The sequence below is a fragment of the Alosa alosa genome, chromosome 7, assembly GCF_017589495.1.
Source record: "Alosa alosa isolate M-15738 ecotype Scorff River chromosome 7, AALO_Geno_1.1, whole genome shotgun sequence".
Lineage (NCBI taxonomy): Eukaryota > Metazoa > Chordata > Actinopteri > Clupeiformes > Clupeidae > Alosa > Alosa alosa.
In genome coordinates this window covers 32785613-32798113 of record NC_063195.1, presented here as the reverse complement: position 1 = coordinate 32798113, position 12501 = coordinate 32785613, and the positions used below count along the sequence as shown (strand labels likewise).

The 12501-nt window shown below is 43.3% G+C and overlaps 1 protein-coding gene across 9 annotated transcripts in view; it reads right to left on the bottom strand.

Annotated features, from left to right (window-relative positions):
- Positions 1-12185, bottom strand: part of rptor (regulatory associated protein of MTOR, complex 1) — a 151358-nt gene extending 139173 nt beyond the window's left edge. For all 9 annotated transcript variants that reach the window (XM_048247335.1, XM_048247337.1, XM_048247340.1 and 6 more), the window contains exons 1-2: positions 11754-12185; positions 9492-9666 (exon numbers count right to left, since the gene is read on the bottom strand). In XM_048247335.1, coding sequence (XP_048103292.1) covers positions 9492-9659 — 168 coding nt within the window. In that variant the 5' untranslated portion in view covers positions 9660-9666; positions 11754-12185. The remainder of the gene's footprint in view (positions 1-9491; positions 9667-11753) is intronic.
- Between the last annotated feature and the right edge of the window lie 316 nt (positions 12186-12501).

The window sequence follows — 12501 nt, the reverse complement described above, 5'->3', positions numbered from 1 at the left end:
CTTCAGCAAGGCTTTACGGTCCTGGGAGAGGAGCGATCCACTCAGCTATAGATAAATGTAGTCGGGTGGAGACGGGAGATAGAACACATGCATAAAGAAAAGTAAACAATGATGGAGATAGAACGCATGCATTAAGAAAGTAAAGAATGAGAAAATGAGGACAGTCGAGCCAAGTTCAACTGTCACCACACCGACCCCAGGTCCCCTTCACCCTGTCGTCACAAAAACAGCCTCTTTATCAACTTTTCGTTTTTACTGTAAACATTAATCTGAAAGGAGACCTAAACAAAATGACATTTTAATAAAGGTCTCCTGGCCTCATGGATTTCCAATAATCCCATAAATCCAGCAGGCTGAAGGGGGGAGGCCAGGGAGGGCACCCGCAAGCAAGCCCACAGAGCGAGAGAGAGAGAGAGAGAGAGAAAGAGATAGTGAGTATGTGTGTGTGTGTGTGTGTGTGTGTGTATGTGAGAGAGTATGTGTGTGTGATAAAGACAGAAGGTGGGTTCCCTTTGATGCAAAAATTGTTTTTTTATGAGATACTTGTCTGAAAAACCACGCCAGCGTATAACATTTACGATACAAACTATTTGAACTTCTTCTTTTTTTTTTTTTTCAATGCCTCCATAACTCATGTTCTCATTTGCCATTTCCAATTGGACATTAAGCAGGTTGATGGACACCCACCAGGAGAGAGAGTGACGGAGTGAGAGAAATAAAAATGAGAGAAAGAGAGAGAGAGAGAGAGAGAGAGAGAGAGAGAGAGAGAGAGAGAGAGAGAGAGAGAGGGAGGGAGAGGGAGAATGGGATGAAGACTAGGATCATTTCACAGCTGCGCTTCAGCCCACTGCAGTTTAAGCACATGGCACCATGTCCAAAAGCACTGCTCAACGGTGAGGTCCCAGAGCCTCTCAGGCCCATGGAGGGCTGCTTTAGGGGAGGAGGAAAGTGGAACTACAACCTCAGCTGCTATCATTCACATCATGCACCAAAGCAGGAAAAAGCATCAATGACTTCTTCAATGTGTTTTCCCCAGCTATAGATCACATTTAATTGGTGATGACGAGTTATTTTATAGGATATCTTACATTCCCTCCTACCAGTGGCAGAGGCAGGCTAATTGTGACTGGACCCGTGTTTGTGTGTGTGTGTGTGTGTGTGTGTGTGCGTGTGTGTTCATTCGGTCATTAAGGTAAGACTCCTGAGGGCTGTGAAACACTCAGGCCCTTCCTCCCCCCACCTCTGGCCCAGCGGATCAATGCCCAGTGATTATTCCATTTGTTTGCAAGGCTATAAATTAAAGCTATTAAAACAGGGAGGCATTGATTACCACCCCTGCCAGGAATGGAGTCGTCAACCACACGCTTGGCCTTCTCTCGCCTACACATGCACACACACACACGCAGCTTTAGTCTTAAGACACCATGTTTTTCCAATATCTTGCGGATTCTTTTTTTTTTACCTTTTAAGCTCTTCAAGTGTTAGCTGTATTGTTTCAAGTAAAGCAAAACTGATTCCAGGTATACAGAGATGCAGGAGAGGATACTAATTACTGTACTAACATTCCTTGTCTGTTGTAGCATAATGTGGAACAGCTCTATGTGGGTCTTCTCTCCAGAGTATCTCAACTTGGTTGCCATGACAATAGAATGATTTCCAAGAGGAGATATACATATATATATTTAAATTGTTTTAATGTTAATTGTGTCCTGCCCTGAGAGAATAAACATGCTTTACAATCTCTTTTGCTGCCAGTACATCCACAAATGTCTCCTTAACGTACACAAACATGTGAAAATGAACCCCCACAGAATACACACTAGCATTAGTCTGCAAAGAACAGGGCACTATAAAAAGCAGTGGGTGCCTTTTAATAATGCCTTCTGCAAAAAAATGAAGATGTCTTCTTATTGAAAAAAGAGAGAGAGAGGGAGAAAGAGAGAGGGAGAGAGAGAGGGAGAGAGAGAGAGAGAGGGAGAGAGAGAGCAGAGCTCAAATGTAGTGCGTGTGTTGTAGAAGCTACAGGGTGGCTGAAGCAGATAGAGCCAAGAGAGGTAAGCCAATTACTGTGCTTGATATTTCTCTGTGTTTGTGAGGATGTAGACAAGGGTGTGTGTGTGTGTGTATGGGTTAGTAGTCCCATGGGCAAGAAAGACAGAGAGGAGAGAACCACTAGTTCCTCTGAAGAAAGCATGCAAAACAGAAAGCAGCAGTTCCTCTGAAGAGTGCACGCCAACTAGGAGCCAAGGGGAAGCACATTTAAGGCAGGAGGAGCCATGGATTTCACGCCTCGATTATGCGGCAGATACATTTATGGTGATGCACCTGTTGTTTGTCTATTTGTGTGCACATTTCTTCATTCCCTGACTGTTTTCTTTAATTCATGCTCAATTACAACAAACAAACACATTAGTTTTATGCTATGAATAAATTCCTCACGGATTCCTGGTCACTTGCTTGGGGTGTCACAAACAGTAAATACTCTCGAACATCACAGAGAAGCCGAGCACTAGCTATCCGCTAAGCCGTTTTGTTTAGCAGGGTCATTCATACTTTAAAGTACACTGATTGCAAAAAACTGGACAGCAGTGATGTCGATATGTGCATCACAAAGCTAAAACAGAGACGCTAGGTGTGGTGTTTCCTCACTTGTCTGTGTAAGTTGAGTCTGATCCTGGTCATTTAAAAGATTAAGCCACTCCTGTCAATAGAGCCTTCCCCACTATAATTGACTTCATCTAATGAGCAGGACAAAAAGGTTAATAATGAGCAAGACAAAAAACTTAATTGAGATCACATCTAGAGCATGTCAAGACAATGTACAGTAATGGATCATAATCAGCTAAACACAATTAAATAGTTCTTACTCAGCACTATTTCCACATCAGACAGCAAACCGTGGCTATGTGCTCCTGTTCAGTGGAATCACGGTCCAACAGACACAATGGTCAAAATGGAGACTGCACAGAACTCTCTCCTCTCTCGGTCAGTCACTCAGCTCCTCGCTTAGTCAGGGTAATATGTGTCAATTTCAGCTGAAAGTTTTAGAGACATTCCAGGTTTCAGTTTGTTGAGGACTGCTGAACTGCTTGGCCACCACTGTGTGGAGCACTATTATTGTTCTTTTACTGTTTCTAGAATCTTTCTTCACTGTCTGGATCACTATTAATGTTCTAGAATCTTTCTTCACTGTCTGGATCACTATTAGTGTTCTAGAATCTTTCTTCACTGTCTGGAGCACTATTAGTGTTCTAGAACATTTCTTCAAGAAAGAAGGAAGGAAGGAAGGAAGGATGCAGAAGCACACCTATCAAATAACGATCCCCTTTGGGATCACTAATATAGCCCATTCTGGCCCCAGAGAGTGATTTGGAACTATTATACCAGTCTTGTGGCTGATATACCACATGCTGCCATGCATACCCAGCACTTGATTCATCCTGGTTAACCTGCCAACTTCACTAAAACATCCCCACACAGAACCTTTCTTTAGTCCTTTTGCCCATTCAATTTTTAACTCTCCCTTTTGAATTTTCGCATGGATATGCTTTGCCTCCATTGGAATGTTTTGCCTCCACTGCTGATTATACCCGCAACTGTGCAGCCTAAGGAGGGTCTGCAAATTAGTGCCTGACAGTTTGAAAATGTTTTTAAAAATGTTCACATCTCAGAGAGTATAGTTAATCATTTACACATTAATGATTTATTCCATCTCCCTGCGACCCACCCGCCACGAATCAGAATGTTATTTTTTATGACTTGGTTCGCCCCGACATCCATGCGTCCCTGCACACCAGGTGGGCAGGCAGTGTGGTCCAGCAGCTGGGGTCATGGACCCGTGATGAGGCTGCAATCGCCAGCACTCAGAGAGCATCAAGTGGCCCTTAACGCCTGCCTGCCTCTCAGCCACCACACTTCCGCCTCAGCCACCAGCCAGGCATGTGTAGTCCTTAACAGCTGAGCCATCCTCCATCTGAGCGTTTCTCTGGTAACGCCCCAGACGACACAAACATAAGCCAACTCAGAGCTGGGAGCAACACGGAGCACCAAGCTCACTACTTGAGTTGACCTCGTAGACATGTTAAAGTTTCTGTTTTATTTAGATATTTAGAAATTATTATACATATTTCATTACGCTAAAAAAATATTCATTATGGTTAAAAATGTATTGCTTACATTTAAAAATGAATTAAAAGTATTTCCTGGGCATTAATATAAAATATGTTATTGAGGCAATTCAATGACAAGAGAGAGAGGTTAACAACCAAAAGTTTAAAAGCAGCTGGTAGGGACATTGTTGTTCATGCAGACTAGTGTTGTCACGATACCAAAATTATGACTTCGATAGATACCTGCCATAAATATCACGATATTTCCAACCACTCAGGTCTTCGTCAGATAGGCCTACACCAATACATGTTGCAATATGTCTGTGTGCATTCCTACATTAGCCTACGTCTATTTCTTTGATAACATGATTTGCTACCACGTAACAATAACCCGCTATTAGTATTAGGACAAGCTTTGGTGGTATTATATGCTGTGGGCTTTAATTAGCGCATTTCGGGTAGCCTATCCTACATCTGGGCAATACTTATTGAACAAATTGCAGTCTACATGCCATGACAAATACTACCAGTAGTACTGACCGAACATGAAATAGATTGTTTACAAGTTATAGTAATGTTATTCTGGCGTGAACATTGCGCTTTCTGCTTTCATCACGTTAGCACCCTATGATTATAGCTCGTTATGTCTCGTCAAAATGATTGCAGCTCGTTATGTCTCGTCAAATTCATTGATGAAGGAAGGTTCGCTTTATCCCAGAGAACCATACTCGTTTCACTTAGGCTAGACTAAAACAGAAGAGAAGAACTTGGCACTAACCATGTAGTCGTGTTTTCTATAGAATATTCGTTAACATGTCGTTCTTTAAACAAAAATGTTGGGATATGTTTGCGAGGTGTTTAGCCAAGTTCCATGCATAGCCTGCTTTTAAATGACTTTGAAACATATTTCACAAACGGGCCTCTGTGTACCTGATGGCTTGCCTTCACTATTCGTGATGTATCCGAAATAGTTGCAGATTTCACTTGACCTTTTGTTTTATCCACAAGGCCGAGGACGGTCGGCAAAGAACTACTGTATGTTGACGTTGGCTGCGCACTCACTCAGAGCTGCCTGCTTGACACGCCCACTTGCCTAGATGCGTGCCAGGAGCAGTGAGAGCAGCAGAGGAGGGAGGGCAGTTCACGCAGACACAGAATGTTAATTTTAATAAAGTATCGATTCTAAAAACGTCGGAAATCGTATCGTTTTTTGCGTGAAGGCATCGTGATACCTTTTTAGTATCGATACACCGTGCAACACTAATGCAGACGCAACGGTGAGATCTAGGGCTTCCTGACCACATGTTCAGGTTACGATAGAGCCTTGGTCATGCCGGCTCAGCAGGAAGTGAAAAAAAAAAAAAAGATATGCGCCGGTCGACAGCTCGTTCTTGCAGATTTGGAGCGTGCTCAGTTTCATTTCGCTTCCTCTCAATTATGAAAACATTGGGGCACTCTCCATCTCCATCTGAGTCAGGACTGAGACATGAAAGAGAATGACAGAAAGAGAAAGAATCTGAAAAGGGTCTCAAATGACCAAACAAGACTCAATCACCAGCTTGGCTTTTCAGCAAGGCAAGGCAAGTGTTGGTGAACCAATCAAAATAAACATCAGTCTGAAGATGAGGATTTATCGAGTTTCCTAAAATGACCAACCACATAATGGGCTACTAGTACTGTGAGTTTCTTTCAGTGTTTCTAAAATTCATACCTGAAAACAAAAACATGAAATATCACATACAGACCCACAAGCTGCAAGAATTGTTTAATTGTTTGTCGTTTGTAAGTTAGCAACCAACTATTAAATTCACACAAACTGTTTTGATAATGGTTTAAGTATTCTCTGAGTAACTGGTCTGACTTTTTCAGGAAAAATAAATAAATAATATTCTCTGATTCCAGCTTCCATTCTAGTTTCTTTAATATTCTATAATGGAAGTCAACTTTTCACCAGCCCAAGCCACAGCCACAATATAACAGGGGAATGGTTCACGCTTCTCTGGCGGTACATGTATCTTAGCCCCATCCACACCTCTCAGGGCTTCTGTGTAGACCCTATAGCGGATGCAACAGTGTCTGAATGCACACCAAACAGCCCGCTAGGGGAGCATCATCAGATCCCCCACACTAACACTGCAACACCCAAGACCAACCCCAAGTGGGCGAGCAGAGCTTAAGTCAAGCCGGTGGTGCCCACAGCTGAAACAGGGTTGGCAGGTTTTCCTCCATCTTCTGCTGGCAAAGCCCTGTAGAGACTTAGGGCCAGATCAAGCTGAAGCCAAGAGCCCAGAACACCAATCAGCCCCTCAAAGTGCCGCTGGCTGGAGCGCGATACGCTGCGTTGGCAACAGGACAAGTGAGCCCAAAAGTTAGGGAGTAGAGCAGGTGAAGTAGGATTGTAGATTGAGGGGATTTACAACATTGAATCCAGAAAGAAAGGCCCACAGAAAGAAACTAATTAGGACTATCCATTGCACCCCTTCATTACAATGTCCCCCACGGAAGGGGAGAACACAAAGAACAGACACACAAGAAATATTTTAGTGCTTTGACATTGAATTCTGTTTGAATCTTTTCTACGTTTCCTTTTTGTGTCTGATTAGGGGTGTAATGAAATATCAAGTAGGTGTCTGACAATGACGAAGTCGTTTCTGGAGGAAACACTGCAATATTGGAAGCAGTATAACATTTGGAGTCAGTGTCATTGGTTTCCAATAGAAAGCATGCCTTTTGGCAACTCAGAATTACAGGTTGCAAACAGAAGATTCAAACGGCGGCGTCCACAGTCTGCATCCACCTGACATATGCACCCAGGATGTGTGTCTAGCCTGAGGTCCACAACAGAGTGAAATTTTGAACAAGTGGGTGAGGCACAAGCGATGGCAAAGAATGACTAAAGGCTTCATGTCCTTGAAATATAAGAATAGCAAAACCGTGGACTTCAATAAAAAAAAAACCTCACAGGTACTATTAAAAACCAATGCAGCGCTCTCACTCACAAAAAAATCCATACTACAATCACGCATACTTTTACAGGATTATTCTGCATTTGTGCTGAGGAAATCAAATGCAATCCATGTAGTCTATGCACTAAAACATCTTTTTATCAACACCTCCCAGCTAATTAACATGCCAACAAAGAAGTGCAAAAATGAACTGCTGATTAGGAAACCCATTTCTTTACAAGAGGTGTGAACAATACTGACTGGTGGTATTCTCTGCCCCTTTTAGGGATAATCCATGATCAGACTAAGCCGCCCGGATGTGGGTTTCAACCAGGCCTGCCCAGTTGTCCCCCTTCAGCTTCAGGAATTACAGCGGGAGAGTAGCAGCCTATTGCAGAAGCCCACACATGCATCATCCACTGGGTTTCTTTTGCTCTGTTGACACAGCAGCACTGAGTCAATGGCCTTTCTGAGGAATGGTCAACAAGCATACAACTCGGGGGAAGCCAAGGGCATGCAATTCCTTTACACACACACACACACACACACACACACACACACACACACACACACACAACACACCTGCAACATGAGCAATGTGTTGCGATAGAGAAGCTCTGGACCAGCCCCTCATTGTAATTCGTATCGACTAGCGGTGCTCCGTGCCATCCTGATTTCCCATGATGCCATGCATCATTCATCCCCTCCTCAATGGGCCATAGTCACATAAGGGGCTTCTCCACCTTTTGCCTGGAATCCCTGTAAAGTCCAACACTAGTGAATCACACAGATGCTATGCAGGCCCAAGCCCAGACCCCCAACCACTTGTGATCTGTATTGTCTGTGTCTGCATGAAAAAGAAAATAATTTTTTGTAGCGTCACAAAAATGGTAAAAGTACAGATGCAGTCTCTCTTTGCTCAATGCATTCCGCCAACATAACCAAGATCACCCACTCAGTGGCTGTGTGGGCTACTCTGTTGCCAGAGTTTCATTTCCCAGAAATAGAAACAGAAGGGAGGAGAGGCAAGACGGTGACACAAAGACGGACCAGAGACTGTCAATATAGCGCCGGTGGTTGAAGCTTAGGTCAGTCAAGTAAGGCTTAGGCTCCTTATTTCATATGACAGTTGCTTAAATGCACAGCTTGTATCACTCTGTTCAGATACAGTTATGCATATACAGATACAGATGCAGTTAATTAGCAGTGATGCAGTACAGCACTGGTGCATGATGGAAGGATGGGGAGCTGGAGGGGAGGGGGTAGCAAACACTTGGGCAGGGGAAGCTACCTGTCACCACTCCCATGACGAAATCCCTGAAATTCTTCCTTTAAGGCATAGATTTTGTACAAAATGCTAAATTAACACCGAACAAAAAGCCTCCTGACACCAAGTGCTAATGACAAAATGAGTGATCCGTTCATAAAGAGCCAGTAACCAAAACAAAGCTGTGCCCAAAAACTCATCTAATCATTCATCTAAACAAATAGCTTCAGAACTCCATAATGAGTCTGCTCAGAGAAGATAAAAAGTAGGGATTTAATGTTTTATTTAGCTGTGTAGGTTTAAGGTCCAGAGCTCCATACTGTGTATGAAGGTTCGCTTTTAAATGACCCAGCTGATGGCAAGGACTACAAGTACTCAATAGACAACTTGCCATTCAATAAAGCCTTCAGGTGCGTCAGCTAAACAAAGACAACAGAGCATTTTTATGCGATTCCAATGGATTGAGAGAAGTCAATGTTGGTATTCCCACAAACACAAAATGATGGAAATCTGACAGTAGTCTTAGCAATCCCCCAGACAGACAACACAGACAGAGAACACAGAATTATACATCGGAATAGGGCTCTATTAGACAGACGCAGAAGATTTATGACTTCAGTTGGAACACCACCAAAGCCAGGGCAGTTTAGCTTCCATGTGAGAAAACAAAGCACTAAATCTCCACACTGTAATGAACACAGAAACATGGCCAGGAGAAGACCGCCCAGAACTCCATTTGTCTTTTGAGCAGAGTGCAACTCAAGTGAGCAGATAAAAGCCCCTGATATCTTCTCGAGGAGGAGAAGTGCTTTTTTTCAAAGAAAGAGTACCTGATCTTAGAGTGAAATGGGCAATTATGTAAGTTGCAATAACTGCCAAAAGTTCCATTACAAAGTTGTCAAAACAACACAAGCCACTTCAAAAAGAAAAAGAGTTCAAGTGTACACCTGGAAGTTCTAACAGACTGATATTTGTTTACTTTGTAATGTCACATTAACAGCAGCAGCCAGGCTCCATGACAACGGCCATTAATAGGAAAGATATTCTCCCCATAGCCATTAAAGACATGAAGCTACATTGTTGGACAAATTTAAACCTCACCAGCTCAAAAATGCAAAGCCACAGAGCATCAGTAAGCAAAGATGATCAAAAGAAAGATGGATGCCTCACCCTGTCCTTCATCCTCCAGCTCTGTGCCAACGCCTTGGAGCCCTCAATCTTCTCCGAGTGGCGCTTCTTCATGAAGGCCAGCGGCAGGTTCCAGTCGCTCATGTCGGCCTCCTCCTCCTCCGCCAGTCCCACTACAGGGGAGTGGAGTAGCTCCGTGTCCATTTTCATCAGGGCCCTGTGGATGGGGTCAAGAGGGTCAGGGTTACTGGGGGTCACTAATTATAACTCTACAATAAATCCTCTACAGGGGGTCCACAATGCAGATCAGAGGTCAGCATGGTCAGGCCTGACTAGTGAGGTGGCATAATGAGACCCCATTCACCAACACTGTGAAGCCAGACTCCCCTGCTTCTGTGCAGTTTAGCCCTACTTTATAGCTTCTGTATAGTGAGGCCAGATTTCTGAACGCTTATGGCTTAACTATGATGAGAACTATGATGAGAAGCCTGGTCCCCTTTACTAAGGCCTAACGGTTTGAACTCAGGGCTAGGGTCCACACGCGTAAAGTTTCTGTCAGCACCGCCTCAGAGAAGTAAACCACACACCGCTGCACACCAGGGCTTAAGGTGCCGTGACATTTACTGCCGGGGACCATATTGTGCTGCAACTTGTCTTTCCTTCCAGACGCATATGAGCACATTTTTGCAATATTTTTTTTTCTTTTTCTGAATTCACCCATTTCCATTGATAATTTTTCATTTCGCAATTTAGATTTGCACATTTTGAGGGTTAATGGAAACCCACCTTATGACACTAAACTAAATATCTTTGGCATGTGGATAAAACAAGGCATTTGAGGGCATAGGCCAATCTTGGACTTTGGTAAAACACTGATTTATTTCAACATTATCTGAAATTTTACCAATCAAGCAACAAAGTGATTAATCAAGTAAATTATCAATAGTTTAATCGACTATGAAAATAATCGCTACTTGCGGGCCTACTTTGCATTGCTGTTTTCAATACAGCCACATTTGGTATTATGAGTGATGACTGTCTGGGGCTGCTATGCTATTTTCTTACATACAAAGTACAGCTATTCATATCTTCAGTAAGAGCATATTAGTTACCTAGCCTGATAACACCTTCACTGGCCAGGAGAGGTACATCAAGGTAATCTAGTGCACTATACCCTTCCTACTGTATATTCTGATAGGACAGCCTAATGGCAGCACTGTGGTCTATGCCTACATCATCAGATACTCTCAAGTAGATAACATGGGCATTATGGTGCCCAACAAAGAAGCAACAGCTAGATATTCCAAATTTCTATGTATTCCAGGAGAGATACATCACCAATTTAAAGTTCCCCTCAACAAACATAGCCTACCAAACAGAATTAGAGAAACTAGCATGTCCTATAACAAATTAGTTAATGTGTTCATCCAAACGATTGATGCAGTTGCTACAATAAAAGAAAAAGAGTTCATTCAAAATCACACGACCTGCACATTGCAAAATAGAAACTACACGTGCTGCCTAATGACTGACGACATACCACACATTCTCTCAGCAAACTCAATTCTTGCAAAATCAGGACAAACTAATTAACAGATTTCAGCTGAAGAATTTATGCCATTGCTCAAAGAATGCTAAACATGTGACTGAGTGGACACGTTTAGGGGATTGTGAATTTCTGATAGCCTTTGGTAGGTCAACTATTCAATTGACCTTAGAGTGAATTTTACACCGAACGTTAATCAACTTAACCATTTGGTTGCTGAAATATATAAATATTGTATTTCAAACAGGTAAATGTAACAAGCTATGAAAAGTCTGTAGGCCAATAATACTACGTAAGCAACTGAATTAACGCCTGTTGCCTGATTTATGACAGTAGGCTACTAGCCTACAGCCAAAACAAAGTCAAGCACACTTCCAGCTGGACAGTAACGTAAATCATCTATGCTAGTTTGTTACTACAACCTCACATCGCTTAGTAGGACAAGACAATAATATATTTACCAGCTAACCTAACACCATGACACAAAATACAGCATTTATTACACAAATCAGCAAACCCACATTCGACAGCTCTATGACATGTATGACTATGTTGTTTGGACCATCGCGACATGCATTTCGCTAGCTTGGTTAGCCGGTGAGCTAACTACAAGCCCAACTCTTCTATGTGTGTTTATAGAAGAATAATATAAAAGATGTACGGCGTATGTTAACTGCCTGTTGGCAACCACACATGACAACTTCTCACGGGAAAGACATGACGTTAATGGCGCTTTTCGACCACTGACAGAAACGGACCTTGGCGCGGCTGTTATCTGCACACCACGAGCTGGGGAACTCCTGCTTCTCCGAACGATGACAGAGGCGGTCGCGCAGATAACTCCCGTCAGCAAGTTATATGGCAGCGTCCACAATTTCTGCAAAAAGTGAAAGCCGTCAAGTCCAAGTTCGACCGGGATGTGTTTGCAGGGAAATCTGCGATTGTTCTCCCCCCGTCCACTTTTCGCTAGGGGTAGGGGCTCGGATGGAGGCCCATCTTCGCACAGACGTTCTGCCAGAGCCACGCCAAGCGCTGTTATTGCAATCGATGGCTCGGTCGTGGATCTCGTTTTGTGCACCTGCTATCACCTTTCACAATCAGATGACAGTAAAAATGTGCAGCAAACCTGATATTTCTCACTGTTTCTCTGTAGAGACACTTTCTCAGCACTTGCGCAAGGGCGCCGCCATCTTGGGATTGACCCAGAATGCACCGTGGCATTCAGGGAGGTACTGAAAGTGAGAGTGTCAACAATGACGTCACCACGTTCAGTGGCGGTCAGTAGTGGCTGAACAGTCATGTGTCCATCACTGACACCCAATTTCTTCTTGACAGAGATGACCTTACTGTCACTGAAGAATTTCCGAGAGATCCCGTGCATTGTAGGGCAATATACCGGTAGCCCATAAGCTGCTCATGGCCTTGCCAATTGAATGAATTCGCCTAGCCTACGTCCTGATTCCTGACGTGTGAATGGAATGTTAGGACCAAGTCAGATAGAGCAAT